Genomic DNA, 22,376 nt, shown 5'->3' on the forward strand with positions numbered 1-22,376 from the left:
AACCCAGGTCTCCTGCATTGCAGGTGGATTCCTTACTGTCTGAGCCTCCAGGGAAGTCCTCCAGTTACAATAAGTGAAAGTGAAGTGAAGGTCACTCAGTGGTGTCCAACTCTTTGTGACCCCATGGACTATACAGTCCATGGAATTCTCTAGGCCAGGATACTGGAGTGGGTAGCCTTTCCCTTCTCCAGGGGATCTTCCCAACCTAGGGATCAAACCCAGGTCTCCCGCATTGCAGGCGGATTCTTTACCACCTGAGCCACAAGGGAAGCCCAAGAATACTGGTGTGGGTAGCCTATCCCTTCTCCAGGGGATCTTCCTGACCCAGGAATTGAACTGGGGTCTCCTGCATTGCAGGCAGATTCTTTATCAACTGAGCTATGAGGGAAGCCCTCCAGTTATAAGAAGCAGCATTTAAAAACTCCGTTTAATACTTAAAAATATTTTACTGGTGTTTATACAAAGAAAACAAAAATATTTGATCTGTGTTTTTATTTCTGTGCATTGTTTTAGTGACATTTATTAATAGCAGTTGCTGTCCTTTCTTCTGGAAACTAATAATGTAATATTGCATGTTATTCTGTTCTAGGGAGCTCGTGTTGGTAGAATAGATGCTTTTGTTCAGAGCTTGGACAAAAATTTTATGGTTCCAGTAGGTGGTGCTATAATTGCTGGCTTTAATGATTCCTTCATTCAGGAAATCAGCAAGATGTATCCAGGTAAATAAATCAGTTGGTCTTCAAAAAAAGTAACTAATAAAAACCCATTTGTATATAGGCTACTGTAATAAATGTTACTTTACAAAGCTTTTTCTCCCTAATGTAACATATCATCCTTATTTCAGGAAGAGCTTCAGCTTCACCTTCTTTAGATGTCCTTATTACTTTATTATCACTTGGATCAAATGGCTACAAGAAGCTATTAAAAGAAAGAAAGGTAAGCTTTCCCTGTAGGTATAAAATAATATCCTTGACTAAAACAGTACCCCACAGTATTGGTGTGTCTTTCTATTGGTTTATCACTTTGGGATATAGATACCTAGCACAGTCCTGGGGGATTGACTTTGATTTGATTTTCAATTAATCATTGTTATCCCATCTATTCAGACATCCTGAGGAATCTTGGAAAAGTGATTTTGTTTTTGTGTTTGTTTTTTTTGAGGAAGTCCTGTATCAGGGATTCTATTACTTTGGTAAAATGTAATTCATTTATCACTTATAGGTAAATAGAGGCTCTTAAAAGACAGATGGACAAGTTTTTTCTTTTTAGTTTCGGAAGACTTGTTTAGATGTGACATGTCATTTGCAGGAGGAAAAATACAGGTCAGAAATTGGCCAGCTTCTCTTTCTAAGTAATAAATCCATCCCTTGCCGTTATTGGAATGCTGAACTCATTGATTATGTTGATTGTGAAAAGTGACATTTGTGCTTGAAAACTGGACTTTGTCTTCAACACTAAAAGCTAGCTTAATTCAGGGCAGCTTCAAAATTGTAGTCAGAGAGTATTGCTAGGGTAGGTCAGATTAAGATGTTTTATTTGTCTCCTATCTGGGAGGGCTAGAGGTTCCTGATATCGTTTTTGTATCTATAACTTTCTAATACTTAGTACCAGTTACAGTCCGTAAGATTTGTAATATTAATTTACATATTTTAAAATATTTTCATGTATATCATCTGATAGATCCTCTCAACAAACAGCCTTATGAATATCTAACAGAAATTTAAAACTTTCTGTGCCCTGTTTTACCCTAGTCCCTTTCTTCCCACTAATTCAACCCATAGGAAAATAATTGCTTACTTTTTATTGTTAGGACATCTCTTATGATTTACATGATATAGGAAAAGATGGTCAACCTCAGTCTTTAGGGGAATACAAATTAAAGTGAGATATCACTAATATAAAAAACAAAAACTAATAGAAAAAACTAATCAGCAACTTTGATAACACTTTGGCAGTTTCTTTTATACTTATCACAAAAACTAGCTGTCCCACTCTTAGCTATTTGTTCAAGAGAAATGAAAATTTGTATGTGTACAAAAACTTACATGTGAATGTTCATGGTGATTTTATTCATAATTGCCAAAACCTGAAAGTAACTCAAATGTCCATCATCTGGGGTATAAACAAACTGGTACATACATACTCTGCAATAAAAAGGAACCAACTACTGATATATGCAGCAGCATAATAACTCTCAAATGCATTATGCTAAATGAAATAAGCCAGACTTGAAAGGCTACATATTGTATGGTTTTATTTACATGCCATCCTGTAAAAGGCAAAAAGATATCAGGAGAGAAAAGAGATCAGTGGATGCTAGAGGCCTGGGTTGGGGAGGGGATTATTAATGATAGTGAAATGTTTTGTATCTTGATAATGGGAGTAGTTCCATGACTGTATGTTTGTCAAAATTCACAGAAGGGGACACCTGAAATTTTACTCTGTGTAAATTATGCCTCAATAGACCTGAAAATGATGATTAGACTAAAACTCCAGTTTAATGAACTCCGAGAAATAATCATCTTGTTGTAGAGAGAGAAAACCTCAGCAGAATCTTTCAAGGCTCCTTCCCTGTAGGACAGATGGAGACTGTTGACTGAGGAAAACCATCACCTGTTTATGTGAAAGTTTAGTTGTATCAGACACCGGTGAGTCTTAGCTCTCCTGTCCCTAGTTGTTTCACTATGGTACTTGAACTCACAAATTTTATTTCCTTGTTTGTGAAAGAAACAATTGATATCTCAGGCCACTTCTAGTTCTAAAAGATTATAGAATATTTCTTAAAATGAAATAGCTGCTTTCTGAGCCTTGGGTGTTATAATCATGGGAATTGGCCTATAATTTAGTAATCTAGCACAAGTCATACGGGTAGTTTATATCAAGCATTTTTTGAGTTTGAAATTTTTAAGATGATCTCTTCAATTCCATGGTATCTCATATCCATTTCTACCCCTGTTAAGCCATCTTGACCCACCCCCTCCCCCAATCTGAACACTGACAAGTTCATTTAAAATAGCATGGTTTAAAGTATGGACCAGTGTTTCTATGAAACAGAAATAAATAGTAGAGAACTTTGATTGTAGGATAAGTTTCATTGAGTAATTAATTTACTAAGTATATGTTGAGTATATATTATGTGTCAAGCCTGTAATATTGATATGCTGCTGCTGCTAAGTCGCTTCAGTCGTGTCCAACTCTGTGCAACCCCATAGATGGCAGCCCACCAGGCTCCCCCGTCCCTGGGATTCTCCAGGCAAGAACACTGGAGCGGGTTGCCAGTTCCTTCTCCAATGCATGAAAATGAAAAGTGAAAGTGAAGTCGCTTTGTCGTGCCCGACTCCTTGCGACCCCACGGACTGCAGCCCACCAGGCTCCTCCGTCCATGGGATTTTTCAGGCAAGAGTACTGGAGTGGGTGCCATTGCCTTCTCCGATACTATTGATATAGTAACCAATAAGATACCTGCTCTGGTGGAGCTTACATTTTGTATGAAGGATACCAGCAATGAACAAATAACATAAAATATAAATTACAAAGTTTGTTTAATACATAAATTATAAAGGTGAAAGCACTGTGGAAAAGAAGAACAGGGTAAAATAAGGGGGGTTAGGGTTGATGTGAGGGGGGAGATGGTGAGAACTGATTTTTAAAATACAGTGGTTAGTGCAGGCCTCATTGAGAACATGACTTCTGAGTTGACTTGAAGAAGTTTGAGGGAGTATACTTCCTCAAATGTATGATAGAGAAGAGTATTTCAGGCAAAGAACCAGTACCTGAAATTAGGGCAGAAGACCAGGAGCTGACTGTGGCTCAGATCATGATCTCCTTGTTGCCAAATTCAGATTTAAATTGAAGAAAGTAGGGAAAACCACTAGACCATTCAGGTATGACCTAAATCAAATCCCTTACAATTATACAGTGGAAGCGAGAAACAGATTTAAGGGACTAGATCTGATAGACAGAGTACCTGATGAACTATGGATGGAGGTTCATGACTTTGTACAGGAGACAGTGATCAAGACCATCCCCAAGAAAAAGAAATGCAAAAAGAGCAAAATGGCTGTCTGAGGAGGCCTTACACATAGCTGTGAAAAGAAGAGAAGTGAAAGGCAAAGGAAAAAAGCAAAGATATACTCATTTGAATGCAGAGTTCTAAAGAATAGCAAGGAGAGATAAGAAACCCTTCCTCAATCGGGTGGAGAGGGAGGTTGGGGGGGTGGATCAGGATGGGTAATACATGTAAATCCATGGCTGATTCATGTCAATGTATGACAAAAACCACTACAATATTGTAAAGTAATTAGCCTCCAACTAATAAAAATAAATGGAAAAAAAAAAAGAATACCCTAATTATCTGTGTAAAAAAAAGAAAGAAACCCTTCCTCAGCGATCAGTGCAAAGAAATAGAGGAAAACAATAGAATGGGAAAGATTAGAGAGCTTTTCAAGAAAATTCAAGATACCAAGGGAACATTTCATCCAAAGATGGGCTCAATAAAGGACAGAAATGGTATGGACCTAACAGAAACAGAAGATATTAAGAAGACGTGGCAAGAATACACAGAAGAACTATACAAAAAAGATCTTCATGACCCAGATAATCACGATGGTGTGATCACTCACCTAGAGCCAGACATCCTGGAGTGTGAAGTCAAGTGGGCCTTAGGAAGCATCACTACGAACAAAGCTAGTGGAGGTGATGGAATTCCAGTTGAGCTATTTCAATCCTAAAAGATAATGCTGTGAAAGTGCTGCATTCAGTATGCCAGCAAATTTGGAAAACTCAGCAGTGGCCACAGGACTGGAAAAGGTCAGTTTTCATTCCAATCCCAAAGAAAGGCAATGCCAAAGAATGCTCAAACTATCGCACAGTTGCACTCATTTCACATGCTAGTAAAGTAATGCTCAAAATTCTCCAAGCCAGGCTTCAACAGTACAAGAACTGTGAACTCCAGATGTTCAAGCTGGTTTTAGAAAAGGCAGAGGAACCAGAGATCAAATTGCCAACATCTGCTGGATCATCAAAAAAGCAAGAGAGTTCCAGAAAAACATCTATTTCTGCTTTATTGACTATGCCAAAGCCTTTGACTGTGTGGATCATGGCAAACTGTGGAAAATTCTGAAAGAGATGGAAATACCAGACCACCTGACCTTCCTCCTGAGAAACCTGTATGCAGGTCAGGAAGCAACAGTTAGAACTGGACATGGAACAACAGACTGATTCCAAATAGGAAAAGGAGTATGTCAAGGCTGTATATTGTCACCCTGCTTTTTTAACTTATATGCAGAGTACATCATGAGAAACGCTGGGCTGGACAAAGCACAAGCTGGAATCAAGATTGCTGGGACAAATATCAATAACCTCATATACACAGATGACAGCACCCTTATGGCAGAAAGTGAAGAAATAAAGAGCTTCTTGATGAAAGTGAAAGAGGAGAGTGAAAAAGTTGACTTAAAGCTCAACGTTCAGAAAACTAAGATCATGGCATCTGGTCCCATCACTTCTTGGGAAATAGATGGGGAAACAATGGAAACAATGGCAGACTTTATTTTGGGGGGTTCCAGTATCACTGCAGATGGTTACTGCAGCCATGAAATTAAAAGACGCTTGCTCCTTGGAAGAAAAGTTATGACCAACCTAGACAGCATATTAAAAAGCAGAGATATTACTTTGCCAGCAAAGGTCTGTCTAGCCAAAGCTATGGTTTTTCCAGTAGTCATGTATGGATATGAGAGTTGGACTATAAAGAAAGCTGAGCACCGAAGAATTGATGCTTTTGAACTGTGATATTGGAGAAGACTCTTGAGAGTCCCTTGGACTGCAAGGAGATCCAACCAGTCCAACCTAAAGGAGATCAGTCCTGAGTAGTCATTGAAACGACTGATGTTGAAGCTGAAACTCCCATACTTTGGCCACCTGATGGGAAGAACTGACTCATTTGAAAAGACGCTGATGCTGGCAGAGATTGAAGGAGGGAGGAGAAGGGGATGGCAGAGGATGAGGTGGTTGGATGGCATCACCGACTCAATGGACATGAGTTTGGGTAAACTCTGGGAGCTGGTGATGGACAGGGAGGCCTGACATGCTGTAGTCCATGGGGTCCCAAAGAGGCAGACACGACTGAGTGACTGAACTGAACAGTGCATTTGAGAAGCAGAGAAGATGCCAGTGTGGTTAGGGCAAAGAGATTAAGGAGAGTTGTGAGAATTGAGGTCAGGATGGTAATGGGGGTGGTGCTGGTCAAGTAGGGCTTTCTAGGCCATGTAAGGTCTTTGCCCTGTATTCTGAGTAAAATAGCCATTAGAGGATTTTGAATAGAGAAGTATTGCTTGTTGTTTTGTAACTCTCATCAGACTTGTAATTATTTATTTGGTATGTAGATTTCCCCTGCAGTGTAAGTGCAGAGTCTTAACCACTGGACCACCAGAGACGTCCCTAGTCATTGTATTTTTAACAGACTTCCCTGATAAATCTGATACACACCCAAGCTTAAAACCCATTATTTGGGGGCACACAGGTCATTTGTATGTATATTGGAAGCTTGGAGCAGAAACCTGCAATGTCATAGTGTTGTAGTTCTTATGAAAGTGAAAAGTGAAAGGACACTTGGGAACACATAAGTCCACTCTTCAGTCTTGTTTTACACAGAATAAATATCTTTCTATAAAATTAGGCAGAAAACAAATAACATTTTGGTACTGACATCTCTTATGACTTAGATGTTCTTATAGAGACATTTCTCTGTAGGGATATAGTTGAAAACTTGTGAAAAAGGAATGACTTAAAATGGTGATTACCTGTTGTATGTAGCTTTTACTGTACTTGAATAGGGCTTCCTCCCTAGCAAATACTCTTCTTCCTAGGACTTGTCTTACCTCTAGGGATTTTGAAATTGTTGATTTTAGGGGTGATCTGTCATCTTTCTGCAGTCTAAGAATTTCTTTTATACCATGCTTGTTACTTTTGACATTTAGGGTTTGACTTTACATTTTTAAGTTACTTTTAGATGATACCAAAGTCCCATGCACGTGCTCAGCAAGAATGAAAGTCCACCTGCTCTGAGACTGGCCTGCAGGAATGTGTAGCTCAGCTGGTAAATGGATGCAGTAGGCAGCCCAGCTCTGATTTCACTGGAACTTTGTCCTTTATTAAGGAAAGTGAAAGTGAAGTTGCTCAGTCGTGTCCGACTCTTTGCGACCCCATGGATTGTAGCCTACCAGTCTCCATAGTCCATGAAATTTTCCAGGCAAGAGTACTAGAGTGGGTTGCCATTTCCTTCTCCAGGGGATCTTCCCAACCCAGGGATTGAACCCAGGTCTCCGGCATTGCAGGCAGACGCTTTACCGTCTGAACCATAACCACTGGGTAAATATTTTGTGGGGAAATTTTATTTTTTAGTGTTATGAATTAGATGAGTCCATTTTAGGTGTCAAGAGATCACTCGCTTTGTAGCATCCAGAACTTTGTTATTTTTCTTTATTTAGATAGCGTAGAATGGAAGGAACAGGGACAGGAAAAGAATAGGATTATAGCTTCAGTATATTAGCATCTCTCTGTATGAGTCCTGCTGCTGCTGCTAAGTCACTTCTTCGTCCCCACCAGGCTAATGTTAATTATTTAATCTGAAAACTGTTAGGCTAAGAGAAAAGTAGGTGGGTGGGAAACTAATATTCTTAGGTATGTCTGCTGTATGTCTAGGACTCTGCTAGGTTCATTGTATTCATTATTTCATGCAGTGCATGTAGTACTCAGAGCAAATTTATGAGGTAGGTATTATCCCCATTTTACAGATGAAATTGAGGTTAGAAGAAGTTACGTACTTACCCAGAATCACATGTAAGTGGAGAACTGGTGCTGAAACCCAAGTCTGTATGATACTGAAGCCTCTGCACTTTATGTCTTCCCACTCTTCCCACCTGCATCCATTCACCCATCAACTGTTGTGGAAGTGTTTGCCTGCTCTGTGCTAGGCATTTGAGCCATAAAAATGGTAATCTCATGACCCCTTTTCTTATCTGATGGAGGTGTGTAAAATCCCAAAGGCTCTAATGTATTCATTGATTTTATTTAAAATTCTTTGTATTGAATTTACTTAGAACAGAGACTATCTATAGTAGTAATCTTCAGAGTATAAAAATGCTCATTTGAGAACTCTATCATTGTAAGAGAATAAAAGTTTGCTTTTTAACAACTTCATTCAACAGGAAAGTCTTTTTCTTGAAAAATGTGGATGTCCTCCATAAACCATAATTGCATATATGTAGCATAAATATTGTTTTTTTATTGGATTTGTTGCAGAAGTAAAGCCCTCTTTTGTTTAAATGGACTTGCTTTTGAACTGTGAAAATTTAATCGTGATAGTTTATTGGTTCAGCTCTGGAGAAGCTGAGGCATAGATATTTTGCTCCAGCCAGAGCTATTTTTATCCCATCACTGAGAGCTCCTTTTTATATTATTGGTGTTATTGTGTACTAAAAAAGGAGTGTTAAAAGAAAACTTAGGATTTTTTTTAATTCTGTGCCCTTATTCACCACAATGATATTTTTAGAGGTTATTTCATCTAGCTATATCTCTTCCAAAGAGGCTTTATCTTTTTCACAGTAAAAGCAGACAAGAACTCAGCTTGAAGCCATTCCTTCTCAAGCCTCCTTTTTTGAAGGGTGAAAGGATCTGAGAGTGGACTGTGTGTGTGAACTGAACCTGTTTGCCCTTAGCCCCTTCCTGATCAACACATCTGCTGCATTGAGGGGAGAAGCGACCAGGAAGTTTAACTGAAGAGGCCTTTAAGGAAAGGGATGAAAATTGCAGAAACTGTTTCTTTGAGTTGCTGTATGCAAAAGAATGATCAGTCTTAGACGTTCATCCCTGCTTCAGGTTTGATTCCAGAGAAGACCATTATTCTGTTCAGCTGTACTTTTTAGAAGAGTGCTTTGCTGAACAGGACAGGCAGGTAATCGTTCATTATTGTAAATATCTACTGATTTGGAGAAGAGAATATCTGCAGAAAACGAATGACAAAATGACTGCTTCAGTGACTGGAATTTGTTTCCTGAAACTTGGAGAATGTTAGACGTACAACTCAAACAATGTCCTATAATAAAGTTAAGTTTGAAAGCTTTGTAAATTTGTAGCCCTAAAGGTAGAGTAGTTGAATCCCAACAAAAGTGTCAGATTTTAGGCCTGGATAAGAAGCATCAGTAGAAACGTTCGAAAGCTTTAGCCTGTGCTGCATGGAGTATGTCTGGACGCTGTGGCCTGGCCATAGTCATAGATAGCAGCATCCCACATTTAGTATGTTTTTTTGTTTTGTTTTGTTTTTATATATATATATTTTTTATATTTATTTTTTTTTTTTATTAGTTGGAGGCTAATTACTTCACAACACATTTAGTATGTTTATCTTCACTTAGGAACATCTGTGTGAGTGGATATGTACCTCCAGTCCATTGTCTGTCCATCCTTACATGTTATCATTGAAATACCAGACTACTTGTTATGTTTCCTTTTTGATTTATTACCCACTTTACAGGGCATATTGTAATGATATGTGAAGTTCTCTTTCATCCTGTAACATGAAATAGTTATTTCGAAAGATATGGTTACCTAAGACCCTTTAAAATTTAGTGAGTTATGTACATCTTTGGGTTATGGGAACAGATAAGCTAGATGTTGGGCTTCACAACTGCAAATCAGTTTGCAAAAGGCTATACGAAAGATAATGCTTAATTTAATTCAACTTCTCTTCCATTAACATCTTGAGTTATGGTGTAAAGTTCTGTATTTTTATTCTAGAAATGTAGCTGACATTAGCATTCAGGTGTACGGTGCAGCTTATCTCTGGTGAAGAATCTTTTAAAATTAAGTTAAATACAGCACAAAACACAAAGAAAATCAATAATATTTCATTTCTTTTAAGTAAGATCTTTCTATATACATTTGTTTGGAGTGCTTATAAATTTCTCCCTTTACAGGAGTATTTTATAATAAATGTCAGTTATAGATTTAACTGTAGGAAAAAAATAGTGCAGGTTTTGAAATACCTTTAATATATCAGATAAAAAACTGCTTAGCTAAGTATCAGTGTAGGAAATAGTGGTACAGTCTCTTAAATGATATTTTTAAAGTGTAGTGATATTAATGGGAGAGCATTTAGGACCTTAATATGTGAAATACTGTAGGACTCAGTACATTCTGCTTTAAGATATTTTAAGCTGCTTTGCTTATTGGATTGCTTGTCATAACCCTTTATACAGAGTAGAGATAATAAAAACATTTGCAGATGGATGTGAACTTGACTCACAAATATATTCTTTTTTGTTTAATTACTCCCATACTAGTAATATGTGATTTAGTTACTTTAGCATTACATTTATAGTCTGAAGATTTTTATTCTAATATTAGCTACCATTCCAGTGGTATTAGCAAGTGATTGATGGAACTGGTTAGAATTAATTTGTTAAGGTATTAGAAATTGAACATTGGAAAAATCTGTTTTTTAATAGCCATGTATGCATTAGTGAATTTAAAAGCACCCTCTAAGGGTGTTATTAAGGAACCATTTCCTTTCTTTTTTTTTAAAGAAATAGCTAAGTACAAATTAAGGAGAAATTAACTACTCTTTTCAGGTTCCTTTTATTCTACAAGTGTGATCACATTGGTGATTACTGTGGCAGCCACACTGGAGAGAATAATATTTTAAATTCGGCCCTCACAATTGAAATAAGTTTTTTGTTGTTAGTGTTAGGGCGCAGAATGTGGGAGTCTGTAAAAGGCATTTCCTGGCTCTCAGATTTGTTTCTGCTTATGGGAGGTTAATGAATTTGAGAATAAGAGAGAATTAGATGCCCATTAAGACTTTAATGTATAATATTATGAAGAATCAGCAGTTAACATCTAAATTAAAATACATGACTTCTTTTTTTTTTCTTTTTTAAACAACACTAAACAGTTTTAAAGTTTTATTTTTAATGTTTTTGGCCTGTGGGATCTTAGTTCCCCAGGCAGGGATTGAACCCAGACCCTTGGCAGTGAAAGCACCAAGTCCTAACCACTGGACCTCCAGGGAATTCCCAACACTGAACATTATGTTAATGACCTGCTTTATAGTAGATGGAAATACGTAAATGAAAACCCAGGAATTTTGCTCTTTGTTACCACTGGCATGGTACTAAAAGATTATGAATTATTCCAGTTGTAGGACAGACTCTTGATTTTTAAATTTCATCTGATTTTCTTATAATTTCACCTAGTGAAGTGAACATCAGAATATTAGTTTAAGACAGGGGGGCCAGGAAATCTTTATATGTCTAAGAAAAGATGCCTACTCTTTTTTCTGTTACTGCAAATGATGATAACATATGTCTCCTAAAGTATTTCTGTACACTTTTTTTTTAATGACAGAAGAGAAAGACTTATTAAATATAACAATATGTTTACTTATAACTTCATTTGGTATGACAAATGTGGGTGTTAACTTTTTGAATATAAAAAGAATCAGTATATTTTAGTGATCTAAGATTTCATAATTCTGGCATGCTGAGAATTGATCTTAAAAGATACTAAAAATTTAAGAATGACTATTAAAGTTTTTTTAGGTCAGAATATAAAATATACTGTGTTGACAAGGATAAAAATGTTTGTGGTCTTAAGGAGACTCATTCATAATTCATAAACCTGGTAGGAATTTTCCTGTTCTTTTAATCCTTACCGTTAAGACAGAGTTAGTCATCTACTATGTGCTTTAGACATGAAAAAGCTACTCTGGGTCCCAGTGTGGGCTCAGACTCGCCAATCCTTACCTTAGAGAAAACTGAAGCCGCTTATGTGGTCTTTGAAGTTCAAGTATGATTTCCTCCTGTCTCCACTTAGGTACTCTGTTGGCCCTTGGCTTTTTGGTACATCATTAGAGTTTATATATCTTGACTATGGCTGGAGGAAGTCATTGCAAATGGGTTTGTTCAGCTGCAGACTTACTGGGGCAGATATTCATTTCAACACTTTTTAAAGTCCTTACTAGGAGAAGAAAAAACAATTTTAGGTCAAACAGTTCCCAACGTAATATTATTTGTAGCTTCATTAAATTCTCAAATGCGCCAGTGCACATGAGATTTTGTACTTGTAAAATAATATGTATTTTTATTTTTTACTACTAGATATACATTACTTTTCAGTATGGGATCAAGAATACAGTTTTAGTTGTTAGCTGCTATATTTTTTTAATTGAGTTAAAAGGGAATTGTTAATTTTAAGTTTATAATATTTAAAGGAAATTAATTTTTAAACGGTCTCTTCCCAGTTCACTTACAAACTAAAATCTTAACATATTTTTCTTGGTGTTGGGAAAACAGTGGTGAAGAAGGTAAGGAGTCCTAGCTTTCAAGGAGTCTTTCCATTCTATGGGTAGTCATAGGCCGTATTTATTTGTGCACATAAAAGAGATAACTTCAGACTGTGAGAAGTATAGTGAAGGAACCAAAATAGACAGTGGTGTTGGAGGGAGATTAGGAGTTGGAGGTAGGGAGGGTTGACAGTTACTTTAATAGGGAAGAGATAAAGGAAGGTCTCCTTAGATTGTGACAAAAGGGACCACTCATGGAGTGATCTGGGAGAAGAGCCTTCCCAGTCCTGGAGGATCAGGGATCGGAAAAGGAGGCTGATGTGCCTGGCACGTAGTAAGTGGAGGGAATGGTTGTTGCTGAGTTGGGCATGTTGGCTCAGCTGGATCATGCGGGGCCTTATAGATGAAGAGTTTTTTTATTTTATTTTATTTTTTTTTAATACTTACAGGAGGAAGTTGGGAGGAATATGATCTGATTTATGTTTTTGAAAGACTACTCTGGCCTTGGCCTGAAGAACAGATTGTAGAGGGGCGGGAAAGTAGGCAGAGAAGTCATCTAGAATCTATTGCTGTGATCCAGGGGAGAGGTTGATGGCTGCTTGGACTAGAGTGGTAGCCCTGGAGGTTCTAAAAAGAGGATGGATTTCTGATAGATATGTAATAGCCCCTGAGCAGGAAATGTTCTGGTTCTTTACCTTTAAATTCTGTGGTTTCAGATCATTCTGGCAGCTCTGAATCTTACTATATTGTGGCAAAGGAAAGAATTGTTCCTAGGGCACAAAGATGAGTTAACATACAGCATAGACTATACACCAGTCAGATTTGTTTTACTCAGTCGGACAAGTTGCAGTGAGTGTTTATTTGATTTTCTGTAAATGTAACATTTTGTTGTTGCAGGAAATGTTTTCCTATTTGTCCAACCAACTAAAGAAACTGTCAGAAGCTTACAGTGAAAGACTGTTGCATACACCTCACAATCCCATATCTTTAGGTAATTTTTTTTCTTTTTTAAAACATTAGTACTTCTGAACCATTTCCACTGGGAGGCTGGTTTTTCTTGAAAGAGTATGAATTCGTCCTTGTTGCAGTGATGTTTCTAATTTCATTACAGTATTAATTTGTAAATTTTAAAAATGTAGTTAGTCTTTTTAAATACTTTAATGTATTTCAAAGGTAAAAATCTATGTGCTGAAAGAATTCATATCTTATTGTGTTACAATGAATATATGGAAAAAATACTTTCACCTCTTGCTTCTTACCAGAATAATTTGGTCAATAATAAGGAATCTATATAACTATTTAAAAATTTCTACCAGTTAAAAAAACACCATAACAGTGGATATTAAAGTTACAATGTTATTATTGTTAGTTTTCCTGAGTATGCCTATGTTAGAGATATCAGTGTTTATGATGATTTAATATTGTCATTGTAGTACAGGAGCTACTAAACAGGGTAATATGAATGTTGACTTTTTATGCATTTAACTAACATTTAAGCTTCATAATTACCTCTTTTAATTTGTGAATATATGTAGTATAATATGGTTCATATTTATGTATATCTGAGGAAAGTAAGGAAATTAGTAATTTGTAGTTGAAGCCTTTTCCAGGAATGAACTTCCTTGGAAAACCATTTGGCCATTGATAGATAATAAATCACCCCAGTCAGTCCTCTCTGTTGGTTTAAAATCTAGGTAGATGTTATAGAAGGTGACATGGCGTGATCTGAATTCCAGTTCTGCCATGTAGTAGCCTCTAACTTTCTTTTCCCTGTCTATAAGTAGAGATAATGATCCCTCACATACAGAGTTAAAAGTGGTTAAGATTATAATTGTCAAGTATCTAGTATGGTAAGTCATACTATTCATGTCATTGTTCTGTGCATTTAATTGGAATATTCACTCTTTGGAAGGGTTATATGGAAATTCTTTTCTGATTCTGAGTATGTTAGCTTGTTTTACAATATTTTTCTTTGATATGCAAGAAAATCCTTACTATAATTTATTAAGTGCATTAAGGTGAAATGGTCCCATGAGACAATGAATAAAAAGTGCTATCTCCATGAAATAAGCCAGTTGCAAAAAAGATAAATGCCATATGATTCCACATATGTGAGGCACTCAGAGTATTCAAAATCACAACAGAAAGTGTAGTGCTGGTTGCCAGGGTCGGGGAGAATGGAGAATTATAGTTTAATAGGTGTAGAGTGTCAGTTTTAAGATAAAAAGAGTTATGGAGATGAATGGTATGATGGTTGTATAACAATGTTTGAGGTATTTAATACCACTGAAGTATATACTTAAAAATTGGGTAAGATGGTAAAGTTTATGCTTTATGTTTATTAACACAATAAAAAAAAGTAACATCTTCATGATTGATTGTTTCTTGAGTGGTTTCGTGCTGGTGAACCAAGGCTCACTGGAATACTGTTTTCTCTTTCAGCGATGACACTTAAAACCCTGGATAAACAGTGCAGCAGAGCTGTCACTCAGCTTGGCTCCATGCTTTTTACAAGACAGGTTTCTGGAGCCAGGTGAGTATGTTTAAAAGGGGATTGGTTTTATTTTGTGTTACAAAGTTAATGAAGTACATTTCCTTACCAGTAAATCCCCGAAGTATATGGTGAGCTATACCTGAGGATTCATCATGTAGGAAAATAGTGATGAGGTAGAGAATCTGTGAGGCTGTTATGCATCCACCTGTGGCGTGTGAAGCAGTCACAAAGGGATATGAATCTTGTTTAATAGACACACAAAAGCAAAGTTCATTACCCCCTGTACAAATTTTTGTATTTATTTTCCTTTGTTAGATAATCTTCACACTATGGTGTTAGAAGTAAGTTAGCTTCATTCCTAAGTTTAAGTGAAAATGTTTTTAAGGAAAAGTCCATTTCCTAAACTGAAAGCACCTGTGCAATTCTTGTCTTGCCTTTGAAAAATGTCTTTTTTGCTTTTATAGCTTAAGATGAATTTCATTTTTCATTTTATATTTGATGAGGTCAGAGAAAGATGACTTGAAGTATCTTGCTCTAAGTACTCTTCTTTACATGCTTCTACTAAAGAATTTCTCTCTGACTACCAGAGGTCAGAGATTTCACATCAAAGAACAACTTTTTAAAAGGAAAAAATCTTAGATTACTTAACCTTTTTACCTTGATGAGCTGTATCTGTGTGCAGCATAGTTTTGACACTTATAAAATGGTTTTCTTGGCCTTGCTTTTTAGTGTTGCCACTATTTGTCTTAATGTTTAGGTTGATCTTAATTGGCTACTTTTTAAAAAAAGTACCATTAGAAATCTGCTTATATCAAGTATGCCAGTGAACTCAAGGTTTAAAAATGCATGTGCCATTGCTGAATATTGGTAGTTGCTGACCATCAATCTACTGTAAGCAATTATGTGATTTCTTCTGGAGCCTTGCTTTAAAACCTTCCATGCATAATATGATCAGATAGGTGTAATTTTAGTCTATTGATTACTTGAGGAGATACATGGCAGTTAATCAAAGTGGTTTGATTTACAAACTTAAATATTCCATTGAAGGGTGTATATGTGAAGTGTCAGATTTCCATTTTTGGTACAAAAACAGAAATAGTTTTCTTTCTACCTTTTTGAATATGTGAAGGTGTTTTTGATTTCTAGAGCTTGTAGCTCTTTAATAGAAGATAAGTTAATGGTAAGCATCAGATAGTACCTTCCTGTGTGAAGTGCATTATATCGTATAATTTTATTTTAAGGCTGACAGTCTATTTTCATAGGCTACGATCTATGGCTGTTTTTAAACTTCTTAGAAAGAAAAGTGGGTGTAAGGCTTAGTAACACAGCTTTCTTTTGTTTATGAGTGATACTCTGTTAACATCACCAAACATATTAAATTGGTAAATCTTTTCCTTTGCAGGGTTGTTCCTCTTGGGTCTATGCAGACTGTGAGTGGCTACACTTTCAGGGGCTTTATGTCACATACAAATAATTACCCTTGTGCTTACCTCAATGCTGCGTCAGCCATCGGAATGAAGACACAGGACGTGGACTTGTTCATAAAGAGACTTGACAAGTGTTTAAAGACAGTCAGAAAAGAACAAAATAAAGAGAGTGGCATATCTGGAGTTGGCAATAATGACAAAACTGAAGATGTGGATATAGAAGAAATGGGTTTAAAACTAGATAATGTGTGTCTTGACACGTGCCAGGATTCTTCTTGATGACATGTGAAGGGTTTCTTTTTGATAATTTGAAAGAAGTGAGGAGGCTACAGTATAAGCTAGCAGTTTAAAGACAAAATGTAAGATTTTTGAATTGAGGATTTCATGGAGAATATTGGTCAAGGAATAGACTATGGTCTGAGCTGGCCATTGATGATTGTTACACTTGTTGTTTCTAGACTGCTTCAATCATTACCATCCTCAACAGGTCATAATGTACAATTAACATTTTTCTAATTGTTAAACATTTGCCAATTAAGCATTATGATTCAGATAATTCTTACTAATATGTTGATAGTAAAATTACACATGACCTCTGATTCTCTTTGAAATGTGTAGACTGCGTTCCTCTGACCATTCTCTTATCATTCACAAATTACTTAGTTTCTGACCACACAGAATTTAGAACGATCACTAGTGCTACTATTCACTAGATGTTTGTCGATGTGTGTAAGTCACAGTATGCCTGTAAAATGGATATTTCCCAGGAAAGCAGAGTCAACGAGTAAGCTTTAATTTTCACTCAACAGAAATGGATCTCAACTTCAAGATGATTTGCTTATATCTAAGAAACATCTGGGGATCTTTTTGATTGTCAAAGCTAGCAGAATACTATTGATATCCAGTTAGTGGAGGCCAGGCGTGCAGTTCAGCATCCTACAATGGGCAAGACAACTTCCCCAAACAAAGATTTATCCAGCCCCAAACCTCACTAGAGCTATGGTTGAGAAACACTGCTCTCAATTCTCTCATAGCTCAGTCAGTAAAGAATCTGCCTGTGACGCAGGAGACCTGGATTCGATTCCTGGATGGGCAAGATTCCCTGGAGAAGGAAATGGCAACCCACTCCAATATTCTTGCTTGGAGAATCCCATGGGCGGAGGAGCCTGGAGGCTGTAGTCCATGGGGTTGCAAGAGTTGGACGTGACTTAGCGACTAAACCACCACCAAAGTAAGAGAACTCCTAAGTAAAGAGAAGTTTTCCATAGCAGCTTATTCACTAGTAACTTAATAGAAAGTAGCTCTGTAAATGTTAATGAACTACACAGTGTGCAGATTCTTAACTGATGACTGAGGTTACCTCTTCTAAGTATATAATTATAAATTGTTAATATGGCATATGTGCATTTTTCCATTTGGGAAAGTGAAAACTGTTTCAATGTTTTTTGCCTCAAGCAGTCTTGGTTAGCTTGTTCAGGTGTTTTGTACAGCCATCATCAAGAGTGGTTAACATGGGGATTCTGAACATATTTTTGCTGGGGAGGTGAAAATGATGGAGTATGATGAACAGGTGTATTCCCTACCCATTGCCCATATGCTTCCTTTCTGAGTCTGAAATTCTAGACTTACTGGCTATATCTGTTATTTTTGGTGTTAATTTTAAGACTGATAGCCTAAGGAATTAGTGAAGCTCCTGAATGCATCAAAGTTTCAAAACAGTATTTCTTAAGACTTGCCCTGTGGAGCATTTATTCCTAAGAGATGCTCAAGGGTATGAAGGGTTCCATGAGCAAATAAGTTGGGAACTTTGCAAACCTGCCTATTGGCATATTAGAGGCTCTAAGAATCTCTTCTATTTGAGTTTGAATATATCCTTATCTAAAGATGGAACCTGTTTTTTAAATTAAATACTTAACTGGCATCCCATTGAATGTATTTTTGAAAACACTACAGTCGAGAATGCCACTTTTCTCTCTGGATTGTGTTTTTCCCCATTGGTTTGGTATTGTAGACTGTGTTAAATGAGCTCAGATTGCTGCCACTCCCACTGGTAAGTTAGAATATTTTATTGCCAACTTAGGAAGTCCACTGTTGAGATAAGTACTTAATTACAACTATCATAGAAGGTTGCTTTGAAGTTTTTGTATCTATGGGGTTCAGATATTTGAAGTGTCTGGGTTCTTTAAATACTTCTTTCAAAGGAGTAAATCCTGGATTAAAAAGTTGTATAATGTTTTTAACGTGAATTTGGGGCTGAATCGAAGAACTAGTAGAGGTGAAGAGTTGCTGTAGACCCTCTCCAGTCTGTGAAGGGAAGTGAAGTGACGTTATGGATGTATGCTGGTGTTGCAGTATACTGTCCACATAAGCCAAGATCATTTCATAGAACGAGTGATCTATTTTATGTGATCATCATTTAACTTAAGAAAGGCCGGAGTCGAGAGACCCGCAAATGTTTTCTCATCTGTGGTGTATCAGCAGTTCTGGGGCTACAGCTGCTGGATAGATAATAATTCTAATTGAAAATAATTTACACCAACCCACATGTGAATGATAGCTATGTTACAACATTCCATTCCTGGTGCATAAAATCAGCTGCAGCTTTTACTGTTAGCCTTTTCTTTTCAGAGATTTTAGAATTCCAACTCTATTCCTGCTGGTTTCAATTTGACCTTGAGGTTGTAGAAGTCAAGAATTTTTGAAGAGATATTACAGGTTCTGCACATTTAGTCTTTCCTTTGCCCCCACGCCAGTGTCCTTTGACTTGCTATCTCTCCTTTCCATGTACATACAAGTTATTTATTTTAATCTCCTAGTAATGATTGGTAAGCCTCATAATTGGCTTTAGTTATCGTCTCACTGGGGCAAAGGGCCAACCGATGATATCTTTTGCAATCAGTGGCTAAGATGATCTCTTCTGTCTTTGTGATCCAGCTGCCCTTATTAAGACTATCAGGTAGAGTTTTTGAGTTTAGTTTTTAAAGTCATTGGGCTGTGTGGTAGTCTGCCCGGAAAAGAAAATTGAATAATGTGAAATATTCTTTAGGTCACTACACCCAATGTGTTACTTATTATACACAGAGCAGGAAAGGGTATTTTCAATCCAGTTCTCATTTTGGCTCTTAAGTTCTCTGCTGACAAATTCTCCCTCTATCAGGGAATGATATGTGATACTAGCCTTAGGAACTCTGTGTTCAACTATGAATGTTTTTATTTAGCTTTTTGCGTTAGTTGATGAGTTGATCAAATGTGAATTATTGAATACAGTTATGTTCCGTCAGTGGGCACTTGATATACAGAATGATAACTTTAAATATAAATTGAGTTTTTTTTCCTGATATTTTGCTCTAGCACATACCTCTGTTGTAGTTCTGTTTCTTTAAGCACTATAGTAAGTACAGTCATGAGGTCTAAGCTATAGTATGTGCCTTTGGTTTTAGACTAGACAGCCATGGTAGGTCTTAGTAAAATTAAACAGAGATAATTTGTTCAACCAGTGATGTTACTTTAATATTGAATTAGTAGCTCATCCTAAGTTATATTCTTGTCTTCTTTAGTAGAGGAAAAATCCAACAACTGACAGGTATGGCAAACCCTGATGAGTCCCATTCAGGGAAACTGTTTTGAATACGCACACATTTGGTGCATATAGAATTGGGCTTTCTTTCCCTGCTGTCTGAAATGTGCTCATTTCTGCCAAGCCCTGCATTGCTTTTGTGCTTTGCATTCATGAGGCCAATCTCGTTTTGAAACTAAGTTTGTGTACATAGAAGTTTAATTATTTTAGAGGCTTGATACCCTCTGGATAATTTGATGAAACAACTGAATATGCTGTTAACATCTTTTTTAAGTTGCTGTAAGTAGTTTTTTCTTGTCTGTCACATTGGGTTGATTACTGGTCTCTCTCGGCCACTCAGTAGACAGGTCTCAGACGTCCCCACTGTGTTCTTCTGTGCCTTCCTTTTTACTTTCATGCTCTTCTTGGTCATTATGGTATGTACACATGTAAGATGATGAGTTCAAGGCTAATGACTATATCTTTATAATTTTCCACCTAATATTTTAAAGTTCAATCTAAGGCCTTAAGCAAAATCTGAGATATTTATATGGTCTTATTTTTATGAAGTGATATTGGTGTCAACTTTAACTTGTAGAGAACTGTGAAGAAAGGCTGTGTTTAAATGTATAGTTGTGAGGGATTTTAGCTATTAGAATTGAAGCCTGCTAACTTATATGTTTTACTAAAAGAGAAAGACATTTCCAAAAATATTTTTGGTGTAGACTATTTAAAAATAAGACTGAATTGTATAATTTATTATGAAATAAATTTTTAATAAATCATGGCAGTGCATTACATTATTTTACCTAATCATTGCTACAGATAAAATCTGAAAGTGCAGATAACTAACATTAAATTACTTGCACATGTTTTCATTTAGTCATCAGTATTAACTTGCTCAGAAATCAGCAAGGAAAGTCATACTTTGTAATGAGACTCATGATTCACGGGGATGGAGGCTAGATTATTTTTTTTTTAAAAAGAGGAAGGAGAAGAGAATCTTCTAGCAGCCATTTCACAAAGCTCTGTTGACTGTGGAACATGAGAGGCTTAGAAGTATTTAAAAAGACACATGTTAATTAAAAATAAAATGGTAGTACTTTCTTCTTCAGCCGACTTCATTTTTAAATTGTACTATTTGATTTTTGCAGGTTCTCATTTGATTTTTAATTAAATCTTTGCACTGGTACTTATTAACGCACGTGAATTCACATTTAACCTCTCTGAATCTCAGTCTCATCCTATGTTAAGTGGGTACAGTCCTTTAGGATTGAGGGTTTAAATGAGATGTAAAGTGATTAACCCAATACTTGAAACATGGCACTTGCTGTTAATAACTGCTGCGATAGTCTGCATAAAGCTATAATGTACCAGTTTTTACTAGATTTAAATTTTAAAGATTAAATGAAAATCTATTTCTAAGCTTATTAGGTGGATTTTTTTTTTCCTCAGCCACACCATGTGGCTTGTGGGATCTTAGTTCCCTGATCAGAGGAACCTTGGCCATGGCAGTAAAAACACCAACTCCCAAACATAGGAACCCACCAGGGAATTCCCAGCAAAATTATTTTTGGGACAGAGTCATCAATGAAATTTTGTTCATCTCCAGTGGAAATTGCAAAGTATTAGTTGATTTTTGATGACTATCTTTTTTCTTTTTCCAGAATTTTTCTATTTAGATTTTTGTGAATTTCTGTTTTGTGTTTATATCTGAGAGTTTTTTTTTTTTAAGAAACATTTAAATATGCATCAATAATTTTATGTGCCTGAAATTTCAGATCACAACCCAGCAAAAATGTATAGAGAAAGTTCATTTACTATGATGTCTGCATCCATTGTATTATCTGACCAAAGTTTTTGGTATAGTCAGCAGACCTACTAGCACAGCAGTTTGCTATATTTACCCCTATTCTGTCGTGTCCGACTCTTTGTGAGCCCATGGACTGTAGCCCACCAGGCTCCTCCGTCCATGGAATTTTCCAGGCAAGAATACTGGAGTGGGTTGCCATTTCCTTCTCCAGGGGATCTTCCCAACCCAGGGATCGAACCCAGGTCTCCCGCAGTGCAGGCAGGCACTTTAACCTCTGAGCCACCAGGGAAGCCCAACTTTATAGTAGAATGACCAAATATGGTTCTCAAGTTTACATCTTTAGCAGACCTCTTTCTTGAACTCCACACCTTTGAATTCTCCTCTTTCCCTGTTTTTCCTACATCCTACATCTAATTCATCAAGAAACATTGTTGGATCTACCTTAAAAAGTTATCTAGGATCAAACCGCTTCTTACCTCCTCCTCTCTTATTGGCCAGGTCTCGACTATCAGTGTCTCTTGTCTGAATTATCTCAGTACTTCCCTCCCGCCCCTGACAGTCTCCCTGCTTTCTCACCGCGCCCCGTTACAGCCTGTTCTCAATACCACAGCCAGGGTGATCCTTTCGAGACGTGCAGTCACTCGTCTGCGCAAGCTCCTCATGTCATCAGTGTAAGGCATGGTCCTTGTTGTGCCCCTAAAGGCCCGGCAGCATCTGGCCACCCTACTCCCACCCCCTTTATCTCC

The 22,376-nt window shown here is 36.9% G+C and overlaps 1 protein-coding gene across 4 annotated transcripts in view; it reads left to right on the forward strand.

The window, feature by feature from the left end:
* SEPSECS (Sep (O-phosphoserine) tRNA:Sec (selenocysteine) tRNA synthase) overlaps positions 1-22,376 on the forward strand; it is a 54,803-nt gene that overhangs the window by 19,869 nt on the left and 12,558 nt on the right. For 3 of the 4 annotated variants that reach the window (XM_043438503.1, XM_043438504.1, XM_043438506.1), the window contains exons 7-11: positions 590-719; positions 845-936; positions 13,238-13,331; positions 14,783-14,873; positions 16,237-16,507. In XM_043438503.1, coding sequence (XP_043294438.1) covers positions 590-719; positions 845-936; positions 13,238-13,331; positions 14,783-14,873; positions 16,237-16,507 — 678 coding nt within the window. Of the gene's footprint in view, positions 1-589; positions 720-844; positions 937-13,237; positions 13,332-14,782; positions 14,874-16,236; positions 20,605-22,376 lie in introns of those variants that run through there. The other variant, XM_043438505.1, reaches the window with a different exon arrangement.

This window comes from Cervus canadensis, chromosome 19, assembly GCF_019320065.1.
Source record: "Cervus canadensis isolate Bull #8, Minnesota chromosome 19, ASM1932006v1, whole genome shotgun sequence".
Taxonomy (NCBI): Eukaryota; Metazoa; Chordata; class Mammalia; order Artiodactyla; family Cervidae; genus Cervus; species Cervus canadensis.